Source organism: Diachasma alloeum, unplaced genomic scaffold, assembly GCF_001412515.2.
Source record: "Diachasma alloeum isolate Michigan unplaced genomic scaffold, Dall2.0 Dall_scaffold_00602, whole genome shotgun sequence".
Taxonomy (NCBI): domain Eukaryota; kingdom Metazoa; phylum Arthropoda; class Insecta; order Hymenoptera; family Braconidae; genus Diachasma; species Diachasma alloeum.
In genome coordinates, this window is record NW_021680734.1 from 149,544 (window position 1) to 177,202 (window position 27,659).

Below are 27,659 nucleotides of genomic sequence, written 5' to 3' on the forward strand. Positions count from 1 at the left end.
TGGCTAGGAGTCGATTTTCACATTTTCAGCTTTTTTTCGGCTCCTGTTCCTAGTTAAAATTTCCGTTCACTAGAAATTTCATTTCACATTATCTTTGACAAAAAAATATATTAAAATTGTCCTGGGATTAATTTTCAATTCCGAAAAAGTTGATTGGAAATAAAGAGATCACCAAGAATTACAAATCCAATTCTCAATTTTCAAAAAAGTTGATAATATTGAGAGGGGCTAGCATAAAATGCATTGTAGTCCTCGTTGCTCCAATCCTCAACTAACTCAATTTTCTCTCAAACACTGGAAATTATTGAGTCATTCCTATAATTTTCTCGAAATCCGGAAGATTTTCATGGAATTTTCTCGAAAACGTAAGAATTTTCAAGAAAAATCTTGCGAATTCGTTAGGAATTTCTATTACAGTTTGTTTTGAATTTTCTACTAGTTTTTGGCCGATACTAGTAAAATGTTCAATAGAATATATTCAATAGAAAAAGTCAGTGCAATTCGATTTTCCTATGTAACTTATACTCTTCAGATATTTTCTGTAGAATGTCCTTGGCTCAAATTTTCTACTATTTTCCTTTTGTTCTCATCAAGAAAATCAAACAAAAAAAGTTCGAAAATTTGAGAAGAGGAAATTCTATAAAAAATATCTCAATAGAATAAGTTATATAGAAAACAAATCGAATTCTATTGACTTTTTCTATTGAATATTTTTTGTTAAACGTCTCAATAAAATCGGTCAAAAACTAATTGAGAGTTCAATAGATATCCAATAGAAGTTTCTAACCAATTCGCTAGGTAAATATTTCTATTAACCCTCGATCACTCGCGCTCGGCCGCTAGCCTTCGTTTATCGCACGGTTAGCGCAGCGCCGCTGGAGTAAACCGAGCGCGCTGTTGCCATGTTGGCGCCTACCGCTACGTGCGTCTTTCAAATGTGGCAGTGAATGAAGAAGTAAATGTAGCTCGCTCGAGTGGTCGACAGAGATTCACTCGCACCGGGCGGAGCGGCGCGGCGCGCTTTTCTGTCCGTTCGACTTGTCTTTTTTTTGTAGCTAAACAAATTTTTGGAGAAAAAAACAGACAATGCCAACGCTCAATAAAAAGATTGAACTAGGAACTCTAATTTTTAAGAATTTGTAAACGTCAAGAAAAACAAAAATATAAATAGACAAAAACGGGCGGCGTCGCGCTCATTGAACGAGTAACCGTGGGTTGAATTTTTTCATCCGTGAATTTTTTCATCCCTGGCGCTGCGCGCTCGGGATTTTAATCTGCAAAAATATCCGATAATTTTGGAGGTCTCGTGGTATTACTACTGATTATTTTTCTCACTCAGATTTCAGCCAATCAGAGCGCAGTATTTGAGGCTGTCAAACAGTTTTATTTCGGAAATGTGTAAAAATAATTCCGAAGGAAATTCACTAGTAGCTTTTCAAATGTTTCTCATCTTTCAACGCATTTCACGTTTAATATTCTGTCTGACAGATAAACAAAAAAGTGCGTTATAAATGTATGACTGTGTAAATGTATCCGGGTGCTGTTCACTGCCCTCTGCTTGGCCGAAATCCGAGTAGAAAAATAATCCGTCAAATACCACTCGTGCTCCAAAATTAATCGGATATTTTGAAGCACTAGTGGTATTACTACTGAAAATAGGATTTTTGATTCTCAATGAGTTCTCAATAGTTTCAAAAAAATTGAGAGTTGGATTCTTGATTTTCAATTAACTCTCAATTCACTGAGAGTAGATTGAAAGACAATTGAGAATCAAAAATCCAACTCTCAACTCTCAAAAAAGTTGAGGGTACATTCAGAGATACTTGAGAATCAAAATTCAAAAATCAAATTTTCAATCCCGATAGTAAAGTTGATAGTAAAGAGGGCGACTGGCATAGAATGCATTTTACGCCTCGTCACTTCAACTTTCAAATAACCCTGAATTTTCTCTCAAAAACCAGAAATTATCCAGAGTCCAACTCTCAACTTGGTCCGGAAGAGCCAAGTTTCTGAGAGCGTTCCAAAAAATTCTCCGGTTTTCGAGAAATTCCGTCGATTAAAAAAAAAAATCGAAAAAATTCTCCAGTTTTATAAAAACTTTGAATTAATGTTCCAGTTTTGTAAACAAAATCGAGAAAATTATTGAGTTTTTGGGAACGTTCTAGAAAATTCTACGATTTTCTAAAAAAATTCAAGAAAATTCAAGGTAATGCTCCGATTTTCTACTAAATTGCATGAGGTTCGCCGATTTTCTCATAAGTTCGGAAGAATTCTACGGTTATCTAGGAAATTCGATGAAATTCATCGATTTTCTAATAAATTCGGGGGAATCCTCCAGTTTTCTAGAGAATTCGACAAACTTCTCCGTTTTTCGAGAAAATTCTCCAGTTTATTAAAGAATTTGCGAAAATTCTGCATTTTTATAAAAAATTGGAGAAAATTATCCAGTTTTCTGAAAACTTTCTTCAAAATTCATTACATTCACGTAGAAAAATTACTTCATTTGCATTTTTTTTTTTCTCCATGGTAAGTCGAATTCGTCCCCAACCACCAAGAATTGGAAATTCGATTTTTAACTTCCCGACCCGAAGGGAGGACGTTATTGTAATGACCCCGAAAATCGAATGTGGAATTTCGATGATTTCACATTTTCACATTTCTCGATCTTCGGAATCATCCTGATATATTTTTGAAGCATGTCTGTATGTGTGTGTGTGTGTGTGTGCGTGTGTGTGTGTACGTATGCGACCAAAATTTTGTCCAACGATATCTCCTGATCGAATGAAGCGATTGATTTGTTTCTTCCTTTAAACGATGCGTATTCATATAACTTAGAACTCATTAATTTATAAAAATAATTGACTCAGCGGTTTTTTATTTATCCCCATAAAACTTGCAAAAAAAATGCCAAAAACCGTTAATTTCATAGAAATTCGACCATTTTACCTAAGATAACGATGGGATTTAAATTAATTTTATGTAGTCGATGTGTCTTCACATAACTTGATTCTCATTGGATTTTGAGTGAAATCGCCTCAGTGGTTGTTGAGTTTTTTGAATAAAACTTTCGAATTTTGCAATTAAAAAAAAGGGAAAATTGGAAAATTTTAGAGTGAGTTAACTTTGCAGTTGTAAATTTTTAAGTGGATCAGCTTCGGAGTTAAGACAATTTTGAAGTGGGTCAAGTAAAGTGGGTTTAACTCAAACTTGATTGAAGTTTGTGTTAACTTAAATTGCAAATGCGTTCTTTGCGAAATTACCCTAAGGGTAATGCCATGTAATGTCCAAAATTTTGTACTAGAAACTTTAAGGCTAGAATAATTTTATGTGAAATCATTAAGAACGAAACCAACAATTGTAAACTAAATTGAGTGCATTTCATCACTTGAACTAGATTAAAAATTCCAAAGACATTGGAATCAAGTTCAAAAGTGATGAAATGGCACACTCAGTATGCCCCAATGACCCAATACTAAGATTCGCATGCGAAGGAACGATTGAAAACCGATTACATGAAACCCTAAAAGCTGAATGAACTACTTCCCCATAAAAATCAAAAGAGTGGAAAAAGTCATACGACATTTTCCACCAATTAAAAATGGACTCGTTGGAGCCCATGTGACAAGTGACCCCAAAATTCATATAAAAATGTCAGAAAAACCAAAATTAAGCAGTCTTGAAGCAGCAACGGAGCAGTAACAATTCTGGTGGAAATAGTTCATTTAATCGATCCGGTTTTTCAATCCTTCCTTCGATTACGCGGGATAGTACTGAATTAATAGTAAGTTACCAACCATTGAAATTATCCGGGAATAAAATTTCTTTAATCGAGAGTGGTGACTTTTCTTACAAATAAGGAATTCGTTCATTGTGACGCGTTGTGGACAGTCTCAAACAAATTCTTAAAATCTTAAAATTCAACTGTCAAAATTCATTAAAATATTAACGAGTAGAAGCAAGTGTTTCCGTGAAAGTATCCATAATAGCCTTTAATACGTCTAATTGCTGGTGAGGAAATTACGGGTTTACCCAGGGATCTACAAACACATCGAATAATTTATAAATAACAGACCGAATTGTGAGTAACAACATTTGTGAACCCAAATTTGAATCCTTCAGATCATTCCAGGGATAGGAATTTTAACTACATAGATTTCTGTAAAATCACGCTTATGTTTTTGTGAACCGAATAATTATACAAAATATATTTAAATTCAAATTTGATTCCCATTACAACTCCAAATTTCTTGATTAGTAATTAGTCTCAACTCAAGCCCTATCCCTAAATCAAACCCTTTTCCTTTATATTTCAGAAAAAGGTAAGAGTATAAAACTTTGCGTCGTCCAATAATTATAAAATCTAATAATTTTAGCTTTGATTTTAATGTGACAATTAAAACATGTCCTTTCGACGCTAAAATCTTTCTCCGGACATAACAGCCACAATGGATGCAACGCTAAACGCATGCAACGCATGCAATACTTATCCAAATGTTTTCCAAATATTTCTGACATTGACTAGCGTTGCGAATAGCGTGCGCTGCATTCACTGTGGCATGACCCCAGCGTTTATTAAGTCTGCGAAGAAACTTTCCTTCTATGGGTATTTCCTCGGAGAAATGTGAGAAAAAGATTGAATAAATACATAATAAAAAAATTGATGAAAGAAAAAGCAAATGGTCGGGAAGTTATTGGTGCGACTCGTAATGGGTCACACCCAATTCCACCAACCCCTACCGGTCATACCCCAAACAGGGAGCGCGCGAAGCACGCGACCGGGCCTGATTTTTTAAAATAGAATCAGTCAAAAACTAATAGAATTTTCAATAGAAGTTTTCTGTAGAAATATAGATTTTCCTATGAAATTGTTTCATGCGTGATGTCCAAAATTTCGTTCAAAACTAGACGATGTTCATTACTGCTAAGCCTTTTAAATTTTTGGATTCTGAATGGAAGCTTTGTAATTGTTAGTTTGAATGAGCTTTCAATTTCGCCTGGAAATAATCTCAAATATCATAGTACATCTAAGAATTAATTGGGCGACGTTTGAATACATATTCGAAATTTTGGTTAGTAATTTTCATCTATCCTCTCTTTGAAAAATACGATTGTAACTGAACCGATTCGTATTAATTAATATTGATTCTCAATACAATCAGCATTTTTCATTTGAAAAAAAAAATGGAGAGACTCGAACTTGAAAACTCGGTGGCCGTAGGCAAGCAATTATGCAAGCCTTTAATGCGCTCGGCCACGGCGATATAAAAATAATTAAAAAATTCGAAACTTATATAAAAAACAACTTGGCCTTTTACGAGTGAGGATTAAGAGGTCTTGAAGGGAGATACGTGAAAGACATCACCGGACTAAGAAAATGATGAAGAATGAGTAGAGTACTCGGATCTCCGAAACAGAGCATCAATAGAGGCCACGTCGGTCAGGGAGATCAAAAAGAGAACGAAGGGAGAATTCCGATCCCCGGAAGAGTTTGCGACGAGACCTGGGAGCTCCAAAAAAGGTCTCATATTTCGATTCGAGGAGTCGAGCGGCCGAGTGGCCGAGTGCCGAGTGGATTGGTTTGATTACGTTGGGTCGATATCGATTGGTAATCGTCCATCGATGGTTGACACCAGTGATCCACCTGATACTTATTTTCAATAATTTAAAAAAATAATAAGTGCATCCTTCTTCTATTATTTAATTTCCATGATTAAGCTAATACTTGCTAAAGGACCCAGTAACTGTTGATAATTGAGTGAAGTTGTACTTATCAATACGGAAAATGAAGACCTTTTTTTCACCTAGATGATTCATAGAAATCGAAAAATTTTCATCATTATAGTTGTCTACCTCACTTGATTGTTACTATAAGTTTACTATTATAAGCATTTGGCCTTTTGAATTATTGCGCTCGGTTTCCTTTCTCGACCGTGACCCTAATGAGGATTTGACCCTTAGGATAGATTGATTCTCATTCCCTTTTCACCCTTATTAATTTCCGGCATTCAAAGTTTGAATGGCCATTTGATGTTTAACCGATATTTGGACAGGAGTCAGCGGGCAAGACTTGGCATGTCTATTCTAGGCCGAGGTTTGGCTAATTTAACAGCATCGGTAATTCGGACCCGGAATAGCTCGATTCTAGTACCATAGTTTTGGATTTCCGTACCATTTTCTGGAAACCAAAAACTTCCTTTATTTGTTTTCATCATTGAAAATTTCTTATATTTTCGTTTGAAATATAAGTTGAAAGGAATTTAACCTCTCATAGCCTCTTCTCTTAACATGTGTAGCGGGCACTTCATACAACTCGAATTCGATTATTTTGAATGAATAGAAAATCCTGAAAGTGATATCTATTTGAAGCTACAGTTTTTTGGTTTCCAATTTTGTTTTGCTGGTCACGTTATTTTTCATAGCTTTAGAAATAATCAATTCTGAAAGAAAGCGTTCATATTTGCATGGGTTGATACGATGTATCAACCCCGTACATGAGTGGTTAAAAGACTGCATTCCACGTGGTTGACGTCCAACCGCGAGAAAGAATCGAATAAAACCTTTTAAACTTCTTATAGGAACTACAGTGTCAGATTTTGACAGAATATCATCCTACGAGTATTTACAGACTTGTTGCTATATACAAATACTATCCAAAAATATTTCGATGGTTGCGAAATATTCGGGACTTTACCACAGAAAATTACCTGCATGCATCTTTATGGGCAGACATATATTCGAGCTGGATAGTTACATGATAGATAGTTGCATTTCATGAGTTAAAAAACAGGTGTTCATATTTCTTGGCTTTGTATTTGTGGACAGAATGTATGGAAACAAATTTCTAGCAAGAGAAAAGAAAAAACAAGAATCGTCCAGCTTGACTACAAAATGTTGAAGGACGTTAATTGGAATTATTTGACATCTTTTCAGCCTCACGGGTAATTGTAAATTATTGTGTAAAGTCGTTTATGAATAACTTTTTTTTTTCAATTCCTCGATAGTTTCAATTATTCCTCCGTATAATAGCCACTAATGGATGATTGATGGTAGTAATTTTACAGTATGATCCATGCACTTATGACAGTCACGGTAACTTTCATTATTCTCTGATTATATAGAAAACTTCCTCATCGCTTACCTGGTACAATACGAACCACCGAAGTTGCCACTTGTTCGAGTCAGCGTTACGTTTGTGTAAATAACCAGCGAGGGAATGATCGAAATGGGCTCTTTCAGATAGCATAAGTATCTGCGAATCGTTTACCCTGACTGCAATAAAAAAAATTATTATTACCTAAACAACTCCTCAGGAGTCTGAATAGAAAACCATATTTTTTTTCTCTTCAAAGGAAAAAAAATACTTACCAGTTTTTTGCATCTTTGGACTGAGCATGATTATCACTTGAATATCGAAATTGAATTGTCTTAATAGTAATTGATGATTGTCAGCATTACCATGTGCTTGTATGCCAACATGGAATTTGAATTGTGTGTATAGATTTCCGGAGAAACGGGCAACAGGTACTAGATCAATCTATCGAATATTCTGTGAAAAGTGGAAGAAAAAATTCAGTATTCAATATAGTTCTTCCCTTGAAATATTTAAATATATTTCGACTTATATAACAATTTCTACAGTTCCCATAAAGATGAGTCTTGAAGACACGTAAATAATACACAAAAGAATAGGAATGGGCTTTTTGGTAACATAGTCAATTTAGTTGACTATGTTACCATACTAGAACACTAGTCACTAGTCATACTTTAGTTGACTAGTTATCATATGTAATACCAGGAGACCTTTAAAACTATCGGGTATTTCCCGATAGGTTCGTTGCAGACAAACGAAGGAGTCAAGTTTTGCAGACTAAAAAATCACGAGTGCGAAGCATACATGAGTGATTTTTCCTGCAAAACTTGAAGACTTCTTTTGTATGCAGGGAACCGTGAGGGAAATACCTGATTAATTTTGAAGTTCGAGGGGTATTCGGGAGAGAATTTTTCCATCCAAATTTCGGCCAAGGGAATTGCACCATGAGACGAAATCAATCTGTCACTGTCAGCGAACGGTTCACTCAATTGAATAATCATTTGTTTTTTTATGTAGCAACTACCAGAGAAAATTATCAAAAAATTATCAATTGTAATACCACAAGAGCTTCAAAATTATCGGGTATTTTCTGATAGGTTCATTGCAAACAAACGAAGAAGTCAAGTATTTCAGGTTTTTCCTGAAATACTTGACGACTTCGTTTGTATGCAGAGAACCTTGAGGAAAATGCCCGATTAATTTTGAAGCTCGTGTGGTATTCGGGGATGATTTTTTCCAATCCAAATGTCGGGCAATATAATTGGACCTTGAGACGAAACTCACAATTGAGAAAAGAAAATTGTATAATTAACACAACAACACAATTGAATTCAATCTGTCAGTTTGACGAGGGGTTAATTCGACTGCATCATGTTTTGTTTTTTAGATAGCAACTAGCAGAGAAAATTATCAAAAAATTATCAGTTGAAACCCTGTAGCTTGTACCACGTGATGTCGAATGGGCCAATTATATTGCCCGATATTTTTGTTGGAAAAATAATCAGTTTAAAAATTATCAGACTACCCTATAGGTTGTATCACGTGACGTCGAATTCTATTGGCTGATATGTGGATGGGGAAAATTCTCATATATATTTCAATGAAAATACTACGCAAAATACTATTATCATTTTTTTAAAAACTGTCCATTCCAATTTTAAAGCAACCATTGAATTTCATCCATCATGCAATATAGGAACTGGAGAAACAATTCAGTGATATTGATTCCTCGTATCTGAACCGGTTGCGTTTCAAATGAAACCATAGTGTAATAACTGGCTATACTCCAATCACCTTCTGAAAAAATTTTCTCTGCAAATATCAATGTGTCTACTTTATACAATCAATAATTAATAAATTTAAGCCACATGAAACTCTGGTATATCGAAATAAATGATACTGATTCTTTACTACTAATCTTTGCGTTAACTAAAATTAGTATAATGATTGATCCGATCACCACGTATGATGAAGAGAGTAAGGGTGAGTCCAGCAAAAAATAATGATTCGAGAATACCCTGATTGAACACAGTTACTCTTCGGCTTTCTATTTCCTTTAGATTTAAACTACAGGTGAAGATGTAGTAAAATCCACATAATGAGATGTGAAATGAAAAATTATTTTCTCATCGTGCAACACATGTTGATCGTAGTAGCTCCCAAAGTGGATAATACTTAAAATGACGTTTAAGGTCATATTAAACAGATGATATCATCAATAAATTGAATACACTACTTGATTCTCATGTTTTGTAAGTCTCAATTAAAGAAAAAAATTTAACTTTTAAGAAATTAATGGAAACGTCATCAATTGTATAATGAAATACTATTTTATACTCTTTTCTTCCAATGTCTGATGATCCACACTTGTGTGTTGAGAAGAACATATAAGAACAAATAAGATAAAAAACATTCAAGCCTTTTAAATATTATTATTACCTTAAACGATCCTCATTATCATATAATACATGTTTTCCACTTAATTGCAACAACGATTGTATACTTTATATTAACCTGAGTACAGATTTTTGTATTTATGAACAATATTTTAAATAAATATCCTCAGACTCTCATATATTCATTTATTGTACCACCGAATTTTTATAAATTTGAATAACGAACGATTGGAGACGAGAAGATTGAGCAAGAAATAAGTGATGATTCAGCGTTGAATATTCCGTTTTATTAATTCAATTATTCATTATCCGAAAATTACTGAAGTTGTAGAGGAAAATTGTCGATTTTACGCGCGCCATAACCCACAAGTGATACATGTTTATCATGACCGGTTACCGATCTCATGTTTGGAAGATGAGTATATAGTGTAAATGGACGAGGGACGGATGATACAACTTCGGGGGTCGCGACGAACCTGCGAAGCAAGTCACGTCGTGTACGCTATAGACCTCGTTGTCAACCCCTAGAAAGTGGCGTTTCGCTCTCCTGTATCATTGCGCAGGTCTAATATTTAGTCGCTCCATCCATCGCTGACCCCTGGCTGAATACGAGGATGGCTTGGCGTAGTCCCTGCCATCGTGTTACCTTCGGCAAGAGTTTTAAACACTATGTGCATACTGAGGGGAGACAACTTTCTCTTCTCCCCTGCCCCTTCGTCCCTTGCTAATTGCTCCCACCGTACTTCGGATTTGGACCTGATGTTTCGTTTCCAGTGTAGTAATGAATCGGTGAGCAAATTCCCGGTGGTGAACGAAACTCTAGCCCCTCAGGTTTCCTATAACCTTTCGAATTATTGATGCGATGAAATTAATAATGAGATCCTATTTCAGTGATATGGGTGATTCTCTGCAAACTGTGATTTTTCACCTCGCACATTTTTCAAAATCTGAATATGCCTGTAGAGTAATTTTTTTACGTTTCTATATATCATAATGGTCCAGAAGTATAATGCTAGCACCACTCTACTACAAATTTAAAAGATTCAGAATAATAGAATGTTACGGATTTCTTACTGCCACGGTGGTGACCAAACTTAACAAGCCTTCGTATTTCAATCAAGGAATTTAATTTTTTGATGATAGAACAAGTATATTGATTTATTTGACCTCTTTCGAGTATCATATATTCATTTGCAGAGATCATTTTGGGTATTTTCAACAATCAATTCTGACACAGCACAGGTGTATTCAGCGGTTGTTGACAACGCACCTGGGTGTTACTCCGAGTTTGAGCTATTTAAACACCTAAAACATTTTTCTAAATACCTTAGTGATGATATATAACTTGACTCCCACACGTTTATGTATGATATGACACGGTTGGGATAGCCACGGTTGTGACATTCTGTGTTAAAACCTAATCACACTTCGCGCCAGCTTTGAATTGAAAGCTCTCTCAAGATGATGAGTTTCAGGCAATGGAATGTTATTTTTTAATGAAAAAAATTAGCTAAGAAATTATACCACATGTAACAATCATGAGACCACGATAGTGACAGAATAATTTGTGACTTATATTTTTCATCTCTCGAATAGTCTTTCCTGGATGTGCACATGTGTCTAGTTAATTTGTAAAAAAACTGGGCCAAGAAAGAGTTTTGTTTGATTCCTACTGGGAAGTCGGAGTTTTTGAAAAATACATACAAATAAAAAAGGAAGCCAAGTCAGGAATTTTGAATGAATGGTGATAATACACAATCAGGTTTCTATAAGAAAAATAGTTCTCAATAGAATAAGTGTTCTAAAAAAATTCTCCATGAAATGAAAAATCAGTAGGAGCACGACCAACGGCCTTGGCGCGGATCAAAGAATGGATTAGATTGATACAGAAAGTGAGTTGAAAAACTCCGCGCCAAGAACGTTGGTCCTGTTCCTACTGATTCATTATTTCATGGAGATTTTTTTTAGAATACTTATTCCATTGAAAACTATTTTCCTTATAGAAACCTGATTGTGCACTATCACCATTTATTCAAAATTTCTGACTTGGCTTCCTTTTTTATTTCTATGTATTTTTCAAAAACTTCGGCTTCCCAGCAGGAATCAAACAAAACTTTTTCGTGGGCCAGTTTTTTTACAAAAACGTTTGGTTTTGTGTTTATAGGCAGATTTCATAATTTTTTTCAAAATAAGCAAGGACAAGTATTTCAATTCAATTTAACTCATTCATTTTTCATAAGATAGAACATTTCTTGAATCAACAATTGAAGGGAAATAAACAGTTCTACTCCAGATTTATTGTCTCCATTGAATTTCAATTTTTAATCATCCATTAATAATTTTCTGACTTGATTTGGTTCCTCATTCAATTTTTGCTTTGATGATTCCTATGTGGATTGTATTTCTTGGAGAGATGAATTGATTTCCTTATAGGAATAGTCGAACAAAATGTTCACGAAGAATACTTTTTGAAAACATTTTTTTTTTTTTTTTTTTTTTAACAATATTAGGGAAACATTGGGTGGAATGGACTCTTCTGACTTCTTGCTTTAATATTCGTAACCAAGGAACAAATTTATCGATTGAGCTCAGTCTAAACTTTTTACAAAGGGCCTGACTGTACGTTCATTTAAAAAAAAATTCTATTTCATCAACACTTTAATAAGACATCATCATTTTGAAAAGGGTTCAAGGGTTCAAAGTGTCCATTTAATCCCACCGTCTCCTACTAATGTTTCCGAAATAATCACAAAATTCTTCGCATTTCACTGTCACTTAATTTAGGGAATTTTTTTGCACGGAATGAAAACATTTTCTGTTACACTCGGAGAACAATAAATATTTTCTTTTCGAATTTAACTATTCACGGACATTTAATACTAGATCACACAATATTTTCGACACGTCTCACTTTTGTCACATTTCCAAACATAAACCGATAATCTCATAAACAGTGCATAACTACCTTTATGTCCGAGGTCCGCATATGAATATGGATATGGCGGGATGAAATTCGAATTTTTGACGAGAGAAAACAAAATAGAACAGCGAGTCGATTTTCCGTTTCATTCTAATAAGTGATTTAACGTGAAGAAGAACATTTCCTGTGGTTTTCCATAACAACATCACAACCCACATTCAAATACACTGGTGGCAACACTTCAACGTTGGATACGAGGCTCAGTTGGCCCGGCGCTGCCAACGTTACAACTTAATTCTCCGACTTTATAATGTGAATCGCGAGAATGTGAATATCAACCCGTTGCTATGCGCGTATCTTTGTTACTGTTAACTAGGCAAGACGCGCGCTTCGCGCGCACTAGTAGCTAGGCTGGGTGGTTCTGATACGGAATTCGACACTAAAGAACTGATGGAAATATTTGTATCTATTCTTCAATCTAGAATTCTTGAGTCAAATTCTTGATTGCATCAACTGATCGAATTCACTTGACAATAGAACCAATAAGAAACTACATCAAAATTGCAATGATCCCAGCGAATGGAACCAATGTAATGTCTATACACAGGAAAAAATTCTTGATTTAAATCGAATTTTAAGCCCCCAATCGAACCGATTAAGATTTAATCAAATCAAGAATCATACCAAGTAGATTTCACTAATTTGTACTGATTATATCCAAACAAGTCATAGTGATTTTTTTTAAATAGAAATATCAATTTTCACCTAAAACTTTCATAAGTCTGCAAAAAATGGCTGAAATAAAGTGGTTAATCTCTCAATTTGGAGCTTAGTCTATGAGCTTCATATCGGACATAGAATTTCTACGAGTTATTCTGCGAGAAAGATACTAGCTCGGGACAAAACACTGAAATAACAACTTTCCAATTTGCGACTTACAAAATTTGACACATACACCATATAGCATACAACCCGCATCGTCACAATTGGAAGAACGAAAAATGCCTTCTAAGGATGACCTATTGATTTCTCCGCTGATTCGACTCAAAACGCTAGAAAAATTCATCGCAATTTGAATTTTCGAATAACCCATGGAGGAATAAGTGTTTGTCAAAAAATCTCATGAGTCAGCGAAAAATGAGCTTCACAACTGATATGCGATTTCTACTGATAATCAAGTCAAAAAATAATAATTCACGACAAAACGATGAGAAAATGTGAAATTTTAAATTTGTGACATGCTAAAGTCGAAAAATAATTATCTATAACAATGGATCAAGTAGACGGAATGAAGAAAAATCATACGTAATTTTGAAGATCTCATTGAGATCTTCAAATTGGTGTGAAATAAATCTACATTGGCCAAGTACAAAGGTCCAAAAATTAATGAAAAGGCCGAATTTTGGGGTGTGACATGAGCTTCGAAACAGCAACAATCTCCAATAACTTCATGAAAATTCAATCAAATCGTATTCGTAATCGTTCTATACATCACAATTTGAAGAACCAATTATACCCTTCAAGATGATACACTGACTTCCCCGCTGATTCAACTCAAAGAGATAGAAAAAACCAGCCAAAGTTGAATTTTCAAGTTAAAAGCGAAAAAAAATTTTCTTGCAATAAAAGAAAAAAAATGAAGAAAAATAATAATTTTCTGCCTATAAGTTCCATAGTGAGAATGAGAAATGACCAGAATTCAATAATTCGAACAATTTTCATGTTGTATTTCCAACTTACCAAAAACAATGTGAATAGTTCTTATACATACCGATAGAGGTAGAATGGTCCTTTAAAAGCGCTCTTTCCAATTCCAGTAGTTCGCAAGGATTGATGTTTGAATAAGTAATTGAATACAAAAACGTACTGAAAAGTCAACTGAACAATTGAAAAAAAGTAGATAGTAAATCCATGTACACCGGTGTATAGTTGGTAAAACATGAGATGAGTGTATTCTCTTTTACCAGTAAAAAATATATGTATTCATGACATTTAAACTCCATGTAGTTCACGATGTCAATTCGTCTGTTAATTACCGGTGAACGAAGGTAAGTCTTGCTCAAGGAAAAACTTATCAGTTGATTTAAAACTTATAACTACTAAAACGTATAACTACTAAAAACTTGAAACTTGAAGTCGATTGTGACTCGATTGACCTCATATTGTCTAAGTAAATCGACCCACAGACGATGAGTTATTCAGTCGTTTCATATTAGTTTCTTATACTTAGCAAACGAATCGACTCGCTACCAAGTCGATGGTAGCTCGATCGTCATCATTATTCAAGTCAATCGACCAACAATCGAATAGTTTAGTCATTTCATAAGAGTTTCAATAATTTCAGTGGGCGAATCGACTGATCGTTAAGTTGATTGGAATTCGATTGTCCTCATTATTCAAGTAAATCGACGCACAAACGTCTAGTGGTCTAGTCGTTTGATAATAGTTTTTATAATTTAAGTGGGCAAGTCGACTGATCCTTGAGTGGATTGTGTTTCGATTGTCCTCCTCATTAAAGTAAATCGACCCGCAAACCTCTAGTGGTCTAGTCAATTCACAATAGTTTTCATAATTTCAGTAGGCGAATCGACAGATGCTTGAGTCGATTGTGTTTCGATTGTCCGCATTATTCAAGTCAATCGACCCACAATCGACTAGTTATTCAGTCATTTCATATTAGTTTTTATAATTCCGGTGAACGAATCGACTTATTCTTGAGTCGATTGTGTTTCGATCTTCGAAATCCATTAGCTATCGACTTCCTATGAAGTCGTTTCATCTTCGATTCCAGCAATAATCTGAAATCTGCATCGAACAACACCCACATTAGAATCGATATACTGATCAAGTCGATTCTACAATCGACAGTCGTTTCGAAGAACGATAAATATTATTTGAGATGATATATGAATTGTTTAACTGGCTCGACCGATAGTTGCAGAAAAAACCGATCCAGGCTGAATTTACAGTAAAATCGTAAAATTTCATTTTCTGGATAGAACCTTCCATAAGTTAATGAACGTTGAAGATAATTGAATAAGTCAGCGGTCAATTCGTAGGCGATTTGATATATTTTCACCTAGGTATGGGATATTTTCACATATTCTAATAGAAACCAAGCAAATCTTGCTATTTAGGAGGAAAAACACGGAATTTTCAAAATGTGATTAGGAGGAAAACCACGGAATTTTCAAAATGTGACGTGCTAAAATCGCTACATTATCGCTTATAACCGTTGATTTAGGTGATGGAGCAGATAATATACAGTATCAATTTGAAGATCTCAATGAGACCTTCAAATTGACATATGATATATCCCCGTTTGTCAAGTCTAAGGCCTCGATAAATCGTAAAAACTGTCATTTTTAAGTTGTGACATAACGTGAAAAATGGAAATAATCTGCAATAACACAATGCAAATTGGAGTAAATGACATTTATCATACACCATTTTAAAGAATATAAAATACCCTTCTACATTATATATGGATATTCCCATCCAGTCCATATAGAAGTACCAAAATCCCCAACCGAAATGAATTTTTGGAGTAAACCATAAAAATTCAATTTTCGTGTAAAAATTCTCAAAAGTCGATGAAAAATGGAGATAATTGGATAAATTGAGGACCAACCACGTATGAAAAAATCGTATAAAACTTCTCTATATGAAATGCCTATAGAATGATTCTATACAATTTCTNAACTTCTCTATACGAAATGCGTATAGAATGATTCTATACAATTTCTATAGGTTTTTCGTATATGATATTCGAACTTTTCTATACGAGAGTTTTCTATACGAATTTGTTCTATACGAATACTTTTTCATGACATTCTATACATTAATCGTTATTCTATACGAATTGTATCTATACACTCGAGAGGATTATGTATAGAAATCTAGTGATTCTATACACGTGGTTTGTATAGAAATAATTTCTATACGATGGCTGAATTTTTGAATGGAAATTATTTATATAGAAAACGCTATACGAACCCAAGTCGCATGTATAGGATCTCCCCGTGTATGGAGTCTCTGAATTTCTATACAGGATTAATCTCGGGCTTATAGGAATGATTCGTATAGGAATTATTTGTATAGAGAGCGCCATACTAACCCCAATCGCATCAATAGGAACCTCGTATATAGAATTTCTAGATTTCTATACGATAATAATCTTGAGCGTATAGAAATAATTCATATAGAGATTGTTTCTATTGGCATCGCTATACGAATCCCAGTCGCGTCAAAAGAAACTCTGTGTATAGAATCTCTGGATTTCTATACATAATCCTTTCGGTGAATAGAAACATTTCGTACAGGAATTAGTTCTATAGCGAACGCTATACAAATCCCAGCCGTATGAAGAGGAATCCCGTGTATAGAATTTATGAATTTCTATACGAGAATAATTTTTAACCTATAGGAATAATTCATATAGAGAATGCTCTATAGATATCGCTATACGAACCTCAGTAGCGTCAAAAGAATCTCTGTGTATAGAATCGCTGGATTTCTATACACAATCCTTTCGGTGTATAGAAACATTTCGTACCGGAATTAATTCTATAGTGAACGCTATACAAATCCCAGCCGTATGAAGAGAAATCCTGTGTATAGAATTTTTGAATTTCTATACGAGAATCACCACGAGCCAATAGAAATAATTCGTATAGAGATTGTTTCTATAGACATCGCTATACGAACCCCAGCCGCGTCAAAAGAAACTGTGTGTATAGAATCTCTGGATTTCTATACATAATCCTTTCGGTGTATAGAAACATTTCGTACAGGAATTAGTTCTATAGCGAACGCTATACAAATCCCAGCCGTATGAAGAGGAATCCCGTGTATAAAATTTATGAATTTCTATACGAGAATAATTTTTAACCGATAGGAATAATTCGTATAGAGATTGTTTCTATAGATATCGCTATACGAACCTCAGTCGCGTCAAAAGAATCTCTGTGTATAGAATCGCTGGATTTCTATACACAATCTTTTCGGTGTATAGAAACATTTCGTACCGGAATTAATTCTATAGCGAACGATATACAAATTCCAGCCGCATCAATAGGAATCCCGTGTATAAAATCTCTGAATGTTTATATGAGAATAATCTTGAGCCCATAGAAATAATTCGTATAGGACTTATTTCTATAGAGAACGCTAGACTAATCCCAGCCGCCTGAATAGGAACTCTGTGTATAGAAATAGTCTCATTAGTTCTATAGAGACCGCTACACAAATCCCAGTCGCATGAATAGGAACTTCGTGTATAGATTTTATAAATTTTTATACGAGAATAATCTCGAGCCTATGGAAACAGTTCGTATATAAATTATTTCCACAAATAACGTTATGCCAACCAAGAAATGAAGTTTTTCATGAGATTTATTAAGCGACAAAACAAATCCATGTTCCAAATTTTTAATCAACGGAAAATTAGTGAACATACTCTCATTGCATTAGTACATTAATTCTTATCATTTTTTTTGGTATTAGCTCAATATTATTAAATATAACCTGTGAATTACGATTAACGGTCTTGTTGATTCACGTTAAGAGCCGTCTTCCTGATGGATCACATGACCAAATTGATTTTTCAAATTACAGCCGATATAATTTTTTCATTTTGATGAAAACTTATTGGCGACACGCAGTTATGATTCTCGCATGTCGGAAATTAGGTTTTATTCTAATCAAAAAAATATTTTGGCTGTAATTTGAAAAATCAATTTGGTCATATGACCCCTCAGGAAGACGGGCCTCAAGAGGTAACGGTAGCCCTGTGTCTATAGGAACTTTCGGATGGTCTTTTCTCCTTCAATTATCAATCTTTATTCATAAAATTACTTCAGGACCTGCATAATGCAGTGGTGGAGGTCCTGAAGTAGTTTCACGAATAGGAATCAATAATTGTAGGAGAAACGACCATTCGAAATTTCTTATAGACACGGTGTACCGTTTCCTCTTAATATCACAAATGTAACAACTGAAGAGTCAGTGGCGCATGCGCAGAGTTGAATGTTGGTTCCTCACGAACTCCTCGACGCACGAACATTGGGTAATACTGCTGGGGTCTCTACACATGCCACTTTCTCGAGATCTTAACACGTCAGCCACAAAAAATTTATCAACTGTTTTTGGAAATTTATGTTATATAACGGAACTCTTCATCATAACAGTAATACAATTGGTTGGCAATGACAACAGATCATGCTTCTTCCCATGGAGCTGAAGATTTCTGTAAAAATCAATCTCAACAAAAAATTAAATTCAATGTTGCAAAAAAGGCAATTAGAACGAAATCTAAAACTTGATGTAGCTGACGAAATAATTAAATAATGAACAAAATCAATTGACAAATCACGTAATTACCATATTTTAAAGAATTCCCGAAATACTCGCCAAAGACAAAACCCTTAAGGGGAAACGGAACCCCCGTGTCTATAGGAATTTAAGAATTGTGCTTTCTATAACGATTATCAATTTTCATTTATGAAACTACTTCATAGACACGAACATTGCATTGAGCAGTCAATGAAGTAGTTTCATAGAAAAATAATAATAATTGTAAGAAAAAACACAGTTCTAAAATTCTTATAGCCACAGGGGTTCCGTTTCCCCTTAATATACTTTCCGAATACTCAGTATCTCTCCTGTTTAGTTGTATAAAAGTAAGCGGAGATTTCAAAAGGAAATTGAATTGATTATTCATTTCAAATCAATGACTCCCATTCCATATCATATGAGCCATTCCTTTCATTACTAGACCAAGCGAGACAGTTATTCACACTTCACGACGAAAAAAAAACAAATTCCTCTTTTCTATAATCATTTAAATTTTCTCAAATTGAGATTACAATTTATAAAGGGAAATCGCACGAAATAGAAAATATGCACAATTATAAGACTAGATAGGTTTTCACTATAAAAAAAAAGAAGAATGACGATTTTCAAGAAAAGAAGTGGGAAATAATAATAACTTGATACAGATCTTCATCATAGACTGTTCAATCAATGCTAGCATCCAAATTAATCGGAAAATCCAATTATTTTTTAACCAACGGAAATTAATCATAAATTTCGATTCAATTTTCTTCTTCCACTGTGTCTGTACCAAATCGTTCATTTTTTCTGTATGCATAGTTTTTTTTACTTATTTTCTTTTGGGCACTCAAGATGACTTTTGGCTAAATCATCGGTATGGATTTGAAAATTTCTTTATTTCGTCGGATAAAGGAAAAAAAATGAGATCCCGACCGGTTAGAAAAAAAAATTAAGGTAAAATATTAAAAGCTCTGAGCGCTGTGCATGATGTCAAAATGCCAACAAGCGAATGTTTACTTACCAATTGAGGTTATATCTGTAGATAATCCTTATTTCAATCATCCTAGTAATTCAAATCACTCCAATAATCAATATTATGATTATCATTTTAATAAGCTTCCCAACAGCGAATAACTATATCCCATAATAATCACTATTTGAAAAAACAACAAATAATAATTAAACAATGATGAGTATGCACTTGCCAATGCGTCCGTTGCTAACAGCGAAAGATGCCTGCTGCGCGCGCTTCAGTGGCGGGGGGGATATAGTTGTGGCTGAATGAATGGGCATTATTCCTAGACGCGCGCATTTACGGAATAGAGCAGGACTTATTGCTATTAAAATTCGTCAATTTACTTTTTTTTTTACTATTGAAGCGCGTTCAGTTCTAGCCAAAAAGCAATGCATGCTTACATCCCTCTGAGAAACAGAGACACGTAAATATTTTAAAACCTTTATTCAGTCACCAAATTGCTTATAAAATTAGTTATTCAGTACATTTTTTGTAATAATCGTAATCAGCTGTTTTTGAATCAAATGTGTTGACACCAATTGTTGACAACAAATGTTGATAAGAAAAGTAATTGAGAGTTAAATAAAATATATTTTATCCATTTTTTTCCAAAATGGAACAGAGTTTTAATTTTTAGTTCAACCAAACCTTGATGCAACAATCTTGCAAAACAGATCTTTTAAGTTCGGCGGGGAGCTTTCGACGCTGCGTTGCACGCTTTTGTAATGCGAGCTCTGATGAGCCGACGATTTTTTGGTGTCTCACCAAAGTATTGAAGGAGGAATTCTACAAATGAAAATTTTTATTAATCAATCATCTGTCAAGGGGAAGCTCACCTCGAGAATATTTTTTGTGTATTTTGGAAAAAAAATCCGAATACTATTTCTGTCTCATTTTTCCTCGGAAATTTGATTTTTTAGGTCGAAATTTCTGCCGATCACTCAAAATTAAAGATTTATTTTTTTGTTATCCAAAAATCAAGTTAACAAGAATCCTCAACGTATTTTTTTCCAAAAACTTTTTCGTATATATTCACCAAATTTCATCCCTTTATCATGAAAAATATGGGAGAAGATACATTTTGAAGTACTTCAGTCAACCCTAAAACGTCGTAATTTTTAATTGTTTGAAAATATTTTTCTATTTTCTTTCAACTTTTTTGATGGCTTCCAATTTTTTTGTTTATAACTTTTTTTTCAATCAACTGATGAGACCAATTTTTATTTTCTTACCTTCAATAGCTTTCACTTTTAGTTCATCTAGTTGGGGCTTGGCGCTCAGATTATTTTTCTTGTGGAAGTTTGACACCTTTCCAATGAGCGAAGATTTGGCTAAGGTGTCCTTATCAAATACAGCACTGATCAAATCAGCAGCAGCATCCTCTATATCAGGCCGAGTTTTCGCAGCCCTCAGTACCGAATTTCTCATGTAAATCCCACCACCAATATCGGTGTGCTTTTTCTGTAAGCAGAATGTATGCAGCCGTAGAGATCTAGGGTCAAACATCACCAGTCACGGAAAAAATGTACGTTTTCATAAGGGTCAAAAATCCTCAGGGTCACGAAGGGAAAATGTTAAATTTTGCGAGAGTAAAATGTTGCAAGTGTGAAATTGTTTATAAAATATCAAATATGATAGATATTGAAATCATATATACACCATTTTTCTAACTATTTGATTGGATTGGGATTAGATCTTCCCTTTTTCACTTTTATGAAAGAATTATTGAAAAACTTGACTCGACCTTTGTGACTATCGTTAATACCGAAATATACAACCAATATCTCAATAAAATTACTTCCATGGAATAATGGAATTCTATTGATATTTTTTATACAATATTTTATACTAAACATGTCGATAGAAAAGGGATAAAAGATGATTGAAATTTAATAGGAAAATAATCCAGTTTTCAAGTCAATCCATTACGATTTTATAGAAAACTTTTTCGTGCGTTAACTGTGAAAGTTCATGAAATGGAACGTTATTTGACACCACCGTTTGAACTTTAGAAACTATGCTAAAAAAAATAATCAAATGAAAGTCGATCATCATAATACGTATTCAATTCGACGACCAGATGATAAGTTGAAATAGAATATGTAGGTATAATTACTGGGATTGCTTATTGCATGTGTTGTCGTGTCATTCAAATGAAATTCTATTTGAGAAGCTATTACTCCTCCCAACTTACTATTGAACCTACAATTTTTTTAATTCGGTAGTTCAAGTGGATTTTACCGTTTCAGTTGCTTCACTGTCATCCGACTTCGTACGTTTAGTTGACAGAGGACTGGGCGATGGAGATCCATCTCGTTTCTTTAAAGAATTTGCCTCCTTATGATCAGGAGATTCGGAAGATTTGTTTACAACTTCATCAAATTGTGATCCCTGAAATCACAAATACGAATCATCATTTGAACAATGGATTGGAGTAATTAAAGAGCATAAAATATCAAGTGTTGACATTGACCGAACTAGATTTTGTATCATTGTCAACCACGGAACTTCTCTTATTGCATGCCAATAATTTGCTAAGTGATGGAGATCCATCTCGTTTCTTCGATGGGTTTGCCTGATCATCATCAAAAGATTGTATAGAGCGTTTTGCAACTTTATCATTTTTTGATAGATGTTTAGCTGATTTCGAGAACTTGAATGACTTCATCATAGTTTTGAAATCTCCATCCAGTGATTCCTGAAATCACAAATACGAATTATCAGTTAGACCAGTGAGTTGGAGCATTTAAAAAACATAAAATATTAAGTGTTGACATTTACCGAACTGGATTCTCCTTCACTTTCCATTGCGGAATTTCTCGGATTGCATGTCAAAAATTCGCTGAGCGATGGACATCCATCTAGTTTTTTTTATGAATTCAGCTGTTTATCATCAAGAGATTGTTTAGAGCGTTTAGTGACTTTATTATCTTTAGGTAGCCGCTTAGCGGATTTAGAAAATTTTAAAGACTTCATCATAGTCGTGAAATCTTCATCCTGTGATTCCTAGAATCCCAAATACAAATTATACGAATTATTATTAGTTAAACCCACGGATTGAAGCATGAAAAAAACATAAAATATTAAGTATTGCCATTTACCGCACTAGATTCTCCTTCACTTTCTATTGCGGAAATTCTCTTATTGCATGTTAATGATTTGCTGTGTGATGATACTTTATTTGCTGATCTTACTTCTTGCGCCGTCTATAAAGTCAAATATCTCGAATAAATATGTTTCTCTTCAATTATTCTATAGCACAGCTCATCAGAATTCATACAAATACATCAAGAGGAGGACTTTTTATAATGAAAAAGGGGAATAAAATGGAAGGATACAGCAATAAGTACCAATATTTGTTCGGATATAGCATCCAACAATTGGAGAGAAACATATTGAAACGTGAATGAAATTCTATGTAGTCAATATTTATGCTATTCCTCAGAGCACGAAATATGATCTCCCTTAGTATTTTTCATTGGTCAGCGCTATTATTCTGAGTTCAATAACATAATAATATACACCTCAGTTCCATCGTCTTCTTCATTGTCTTTTTCCTCTTCATCACCAATGTTCTCCATATTCTCAAGGTCAGATGCCATTTCGAAAGAGTGATTAGATTTCTACGAAAAGAAATCAAACCTCAATTTCATTACATTATCTAAATTCTTCATGGTCCATAAATTAATTGATCAGATGTAAAATGCACCCATCCTTTTTTTTCGAGTTTTCATAGAAAACACCAGAAATTATGCTCCACATAATAGTGAAAACATTTATAGACAGATTGGAGGTCAGTCGGGTAGTCTTCTATTTGACCAATTTAATTATTTTCTGGTTTATTCCTTCAATATATCAATTGTATATACGGATTAGAAGTTGTAAACGTCAACGATCGCGTGATTGGAAAATTTGAGTTCACCTTATCTGTTGGTTCCATCTGACCCTCTCGACTCTCCTTTGTTTCCTCATTGTTCTCAGGTATCTTGTCTTTCATTATTTTGTCAAATAATTCCTCGTTTTCCTCTGCTATTTCTGAATTTGTTTTCTTGGCCTGCACAGAAACATATCACGAGTAAATAATAGCTGACCTTCATACGTATCGATTTATTCTTCGAAAATAATCAACACCGAAAGTATATTAGATGCGGTAAATTTACGAATTATAATCTCCAATGAATATTAATTGGGAACAAACCTTTTTCGGCTTCTGTGGTTGTGGTGGAGGTTCCTNGTTAAACCCACGGATTGAAGCATGAAAAAAACATAAAATATTAAGTATTGCCATTTACCGCACTAGATTCTCCTTCACTTTCTATTGCANTTAATTGGGAACAAACCTTTTTCGGCTTCTGTGGTTGTGGTGGAGGTTCCTCTTTATTGAGGGACTTAGCTGCAAAAACTTTTCTTGCTGATTTTGGAGGGCTCAGCGTACCTGATTTGAGGAATTGACGACATCTCCTGGTCATCACATCCCTCTCTGAAAACAAAATAAAATATACGACAGTGACTATGTTTTGCTGTATAATTAGAATTATTTTTTGTAACGTGAATTGTATAATCTTACCGCCAAAATCGAGAATTCTTGCCTGAAGAATAGACCAAGTACATTTTTTAATTTTTTTTGGGTCACTTTGGCAGAGCCCATAACAATATTTGGCCATTTCACTGCAACTAGCGTCCCGTTTATCTTTAGCTCCTCCAACTCATTGTCCGTAAAGGTCTTAACGAGAAAGCTCTGGAATCCTACGTCGACGACATCATCGTCATCAGGGAATTGGAAAATTATACTTTCGTTGTCGTCTGGCGTTCTCGACATTTTTCGCAACTTGGTGATGTACTGTATTTCAAAACGTTAAGGATCACACTACGGTCTGAGTAATAGAATTTAGTTTCACAAGCAAGTGTAGCCATCCCCTCTCCTCCGAAAATGAGTAAATATTGAAGGATAGATTCTACCACATTTACTTACCTTATAGTTTCCACATCCCCCACGCCTTTAATACTACCACATGTCTGAAGAAATTAAATAATTGCTCTTAGATGCCTATTATAATTCGCTTGAAAAAATTTTTCCCATGGAAAATATTTCTTTCATGTCTATAGGATTTGTTGCACATGAATTCCATTTTTTTCGGTTCGTAATTTCGACAAACAATTATAAATGCCAAATAGAAAATAAAAACGAATTTCGCCTATGAATTTGAATACGAAAAGTATAATCTATTACCTTCTCCAGTTCGTATCTTCTGTAAACATGAAGCATAAAGATATAAAAATTTTCTAATATAATTCTGGAGAGAAGTGGTAAAAGACGGTATTGTCAGACTGGTGAGTCTGTAGTCCTTGATGTCAGAAGTGGCAAACAAAGAATGCTCTGAGTTTTGGAGAAAGTGGGGGTAAATTTCACGATGACTCTTTCCTCAGTTCGTTCATGAGTGTATTTTGCGAAAAATCAAAAAATTATTTTGGATGTCATTTGAGAAATCAATTTGGACACGTGACCCCTCAGGAAGACGGCCCTTAATATCAACCTGATTCTCACAATTTTTTTTATTAGCCATTTGATTAACAAATTTTCAATCTCTCATTTCTGCCCTCATTTGATTTTGTCATAGATTATGATTATCCAGAATGTTGGTAGCACAAAAGGAAAAACTGCTCAATTTTCTTACAAAAGTAAAATAATACTCTCATTAATGAATTGTTAAACAATGTAAATTTCATTTCAAAGACTTTTCTGTTGAAAAATTACGTGTTCCCTGAGGTGAAAGCTACGAATTATAACTGGAATAATCAAATCCGTTGCGAACGAAGGTCTTATGAGAGATTCATATGCTAATCCTGCCATTATAATGAAGCTATAAAAAAACACCTTTTTTTTCATTTAATGATTTTCAAGAATCATTAAGAATGCAAGCTTGTACCATGATCATTAAATAAAATTCATCATTTTTTATATTGCGTATGGCACAATGTGAAGGAAATTCAAAGTAAGAGTTTTTAATCCGAGCTGAAAGCGTTTTCTAAGAATTATTGGAAATAGTGCAGTTAATATTGCTAATGCATTATTACCTATCGAGTTCAGTATACTTTTCATTGGAAATTATGTAAAAACGGAAATAATGTCACTCTTTCCGAATGCCCCGTCGGTGTTTTCAATAGAATGTAAGCATCCTTTTCTTTTCAGCTATAACTGAACTCGCTTTAATAGCAAAAAAGGAAATTGATGAATTCTAATACAAGCAATAAGTCCTGCTTTATTTCGTGAACATGCGCGTCTAGGAGTAATGCCCATTCGGTCAGCCACAACTATATCCCCCCCACTGAGGCGCGCGCAGCAGGCGTCTTTGGCTGTTAGCAATGGACGCATTTGCAAGTGCATACTCATCATTGTTTGATATTTATTTGTTGTTTTTTTCAAATAGTGAGTGGCTAGTGGGACATAGTTATTTCCTGTTGGGAAACTTATTGGAATGATAATGACAATATCACTATTGGAGTGATTTGAATTAATGGGACGATTGAAATAAGGATTATCTGCCGATATAACCTCACTTGGTAAGTGAAGATTCACTTGTTGAAATTTTAACATCATGCACAGCGCTCAAAGTTTTTAATTTTTTCATAAACTTATTGGAGGTGATCAAGTAGCGTACATGTGCATTTTAAGTGGATATCATTGTATAAATTCTATAAATTCCTCTCATTGAATTTTCGTTGTTAATTTGCAATGATATGATAATTGAAGAAAAATTTCGTACCAACTCATGTCATTTGTTTTTTATTGCATGAGAATGCAAATAATTTTTGCAATTTTGAATTTCAAAAAAAAGATGATGGACGAAGGATCACGAAAACGTGGGCGGTATAAAAATTACAGAGACCGTGACATTCCCAAGAATACCCTATGGTACAGAAAACAAAAACAAATGCGTTTGGACTCTTTGGTAAGTTCAGCCTAGTGCTGTTATGTCATTAATTGGCTTCCAAATGGATTCATTCTATATTTCTCGTTCCATTTTTTTTTCAGTAATTAAAAAGCTGGAATCATTATTTTCAATTATTTACTCTGGATTTAATTGATTGTTCATTCGAAGTCTTTATTGTAGATGGATAGGAAATTTTATTTTTACAGCCATATCCTATATTAAAAATAATGATGATTGAAAAAGGTAATAGTTCGTATACAAATATTTTGTAGAAAAAAGTTTCCTAAAAAATATGTCCCATTAAAAAATGCCTGGATATTAGAATTAGAAATTTAAAAAAATATATATTAGAATTACTATGTATTACTATTACTTTCTGTGGCCGTTAGGACGAGGCGAAAGAGAAACCAACTTGAAGAAAGTGAGGATTCTCAATGACTCGGTGTACCTTTTTTTTTTCGACGATATCATTCGTCAAACATTCACTTATACAACGTGTCACATGACTACACCTTTTGGAGACAAAGTTTAGTATTTAGTAAAAAACAAAAGTTATAGCAACAATTTACATTAATTTTTTCTTTTTGAGCGGGTCGGATCACTTTTTTTTTATCCGAAAAAATAAAGAAATTTAAAAACCCATACGGATGATTGAGCCAAAAGTCATATAGAATCCCCAAAATAAAATTATTCAAAAAAAACTACGAATACAGGAGAAATAAGCGATTCTAGGCAGACGAACATACGCGAATGCAAAATTTATAATTGATTCCCCTTTGTGAGAATATAATTTGATGTTTCGATGAATTTGAATGTTAGCGTTGATTGAACCGTCTATGATGAAGATTATTGCTATTTCCCACTTCTTTTCTTAAAAATCGTCATTTTTCTTTGTTTTTTTTATAGTGAAAACCTATTTAGTCCTATAGTTGTCGATATTTTCTATTTTGTCTGATTTCCCTCTATGAAATTG

The 27,659-nt window shown here is 34.1% G+C and overlaps 1 protein-coding gene and 1 long non-coding RNA gene across 2 annotated transcripts; both read right to left on the reverse strand.

Annotated features, from left to right (window-relative positions):
• Nucleotides 1-7,159: 7,159 nt before the first annotated feature.
• On the reverse strand, nucleotides 7,160-9,950 carry LOC107043566. The gene is made up of 3 exons (XR_001461252.1): nucleotides 9,530-9,950; nucleotides 7,366-7,546; nucleotides 7,160-7,269 (listed from the first exon to the last, which is right to left on the reverse strand). It is a non-coding gene; the product is annotated as an uncharacterized LOC107043566 (long non-coding RNA).
• Nucleotides 9,951-20,433: 10,483 nt separating this feature from the next.
• Nucleotides 20,434-22,247, reverse strand: LOC107043559. Its single transcript, XM_015265105.1, has 4 exons — nucleotides 22,233-22,247; nucleotides 21,996-22,145; nucleotides 20,987-21,215; nucleotides 20,434-20,540 (listed from the first exon to the last, which is right to left on the reverse strand). Exons 1-4 carry the CDS (start codon nucleotides 22,245-22,247, stop codon nucleotides 20,434-20,436), a joined length of 501 nt encoding a protein of 166 aa, XP_015120591.1.
• Between the last annotated feature and the right edge of the window lie 5,412 nt (nucleotides 22,248-27,659).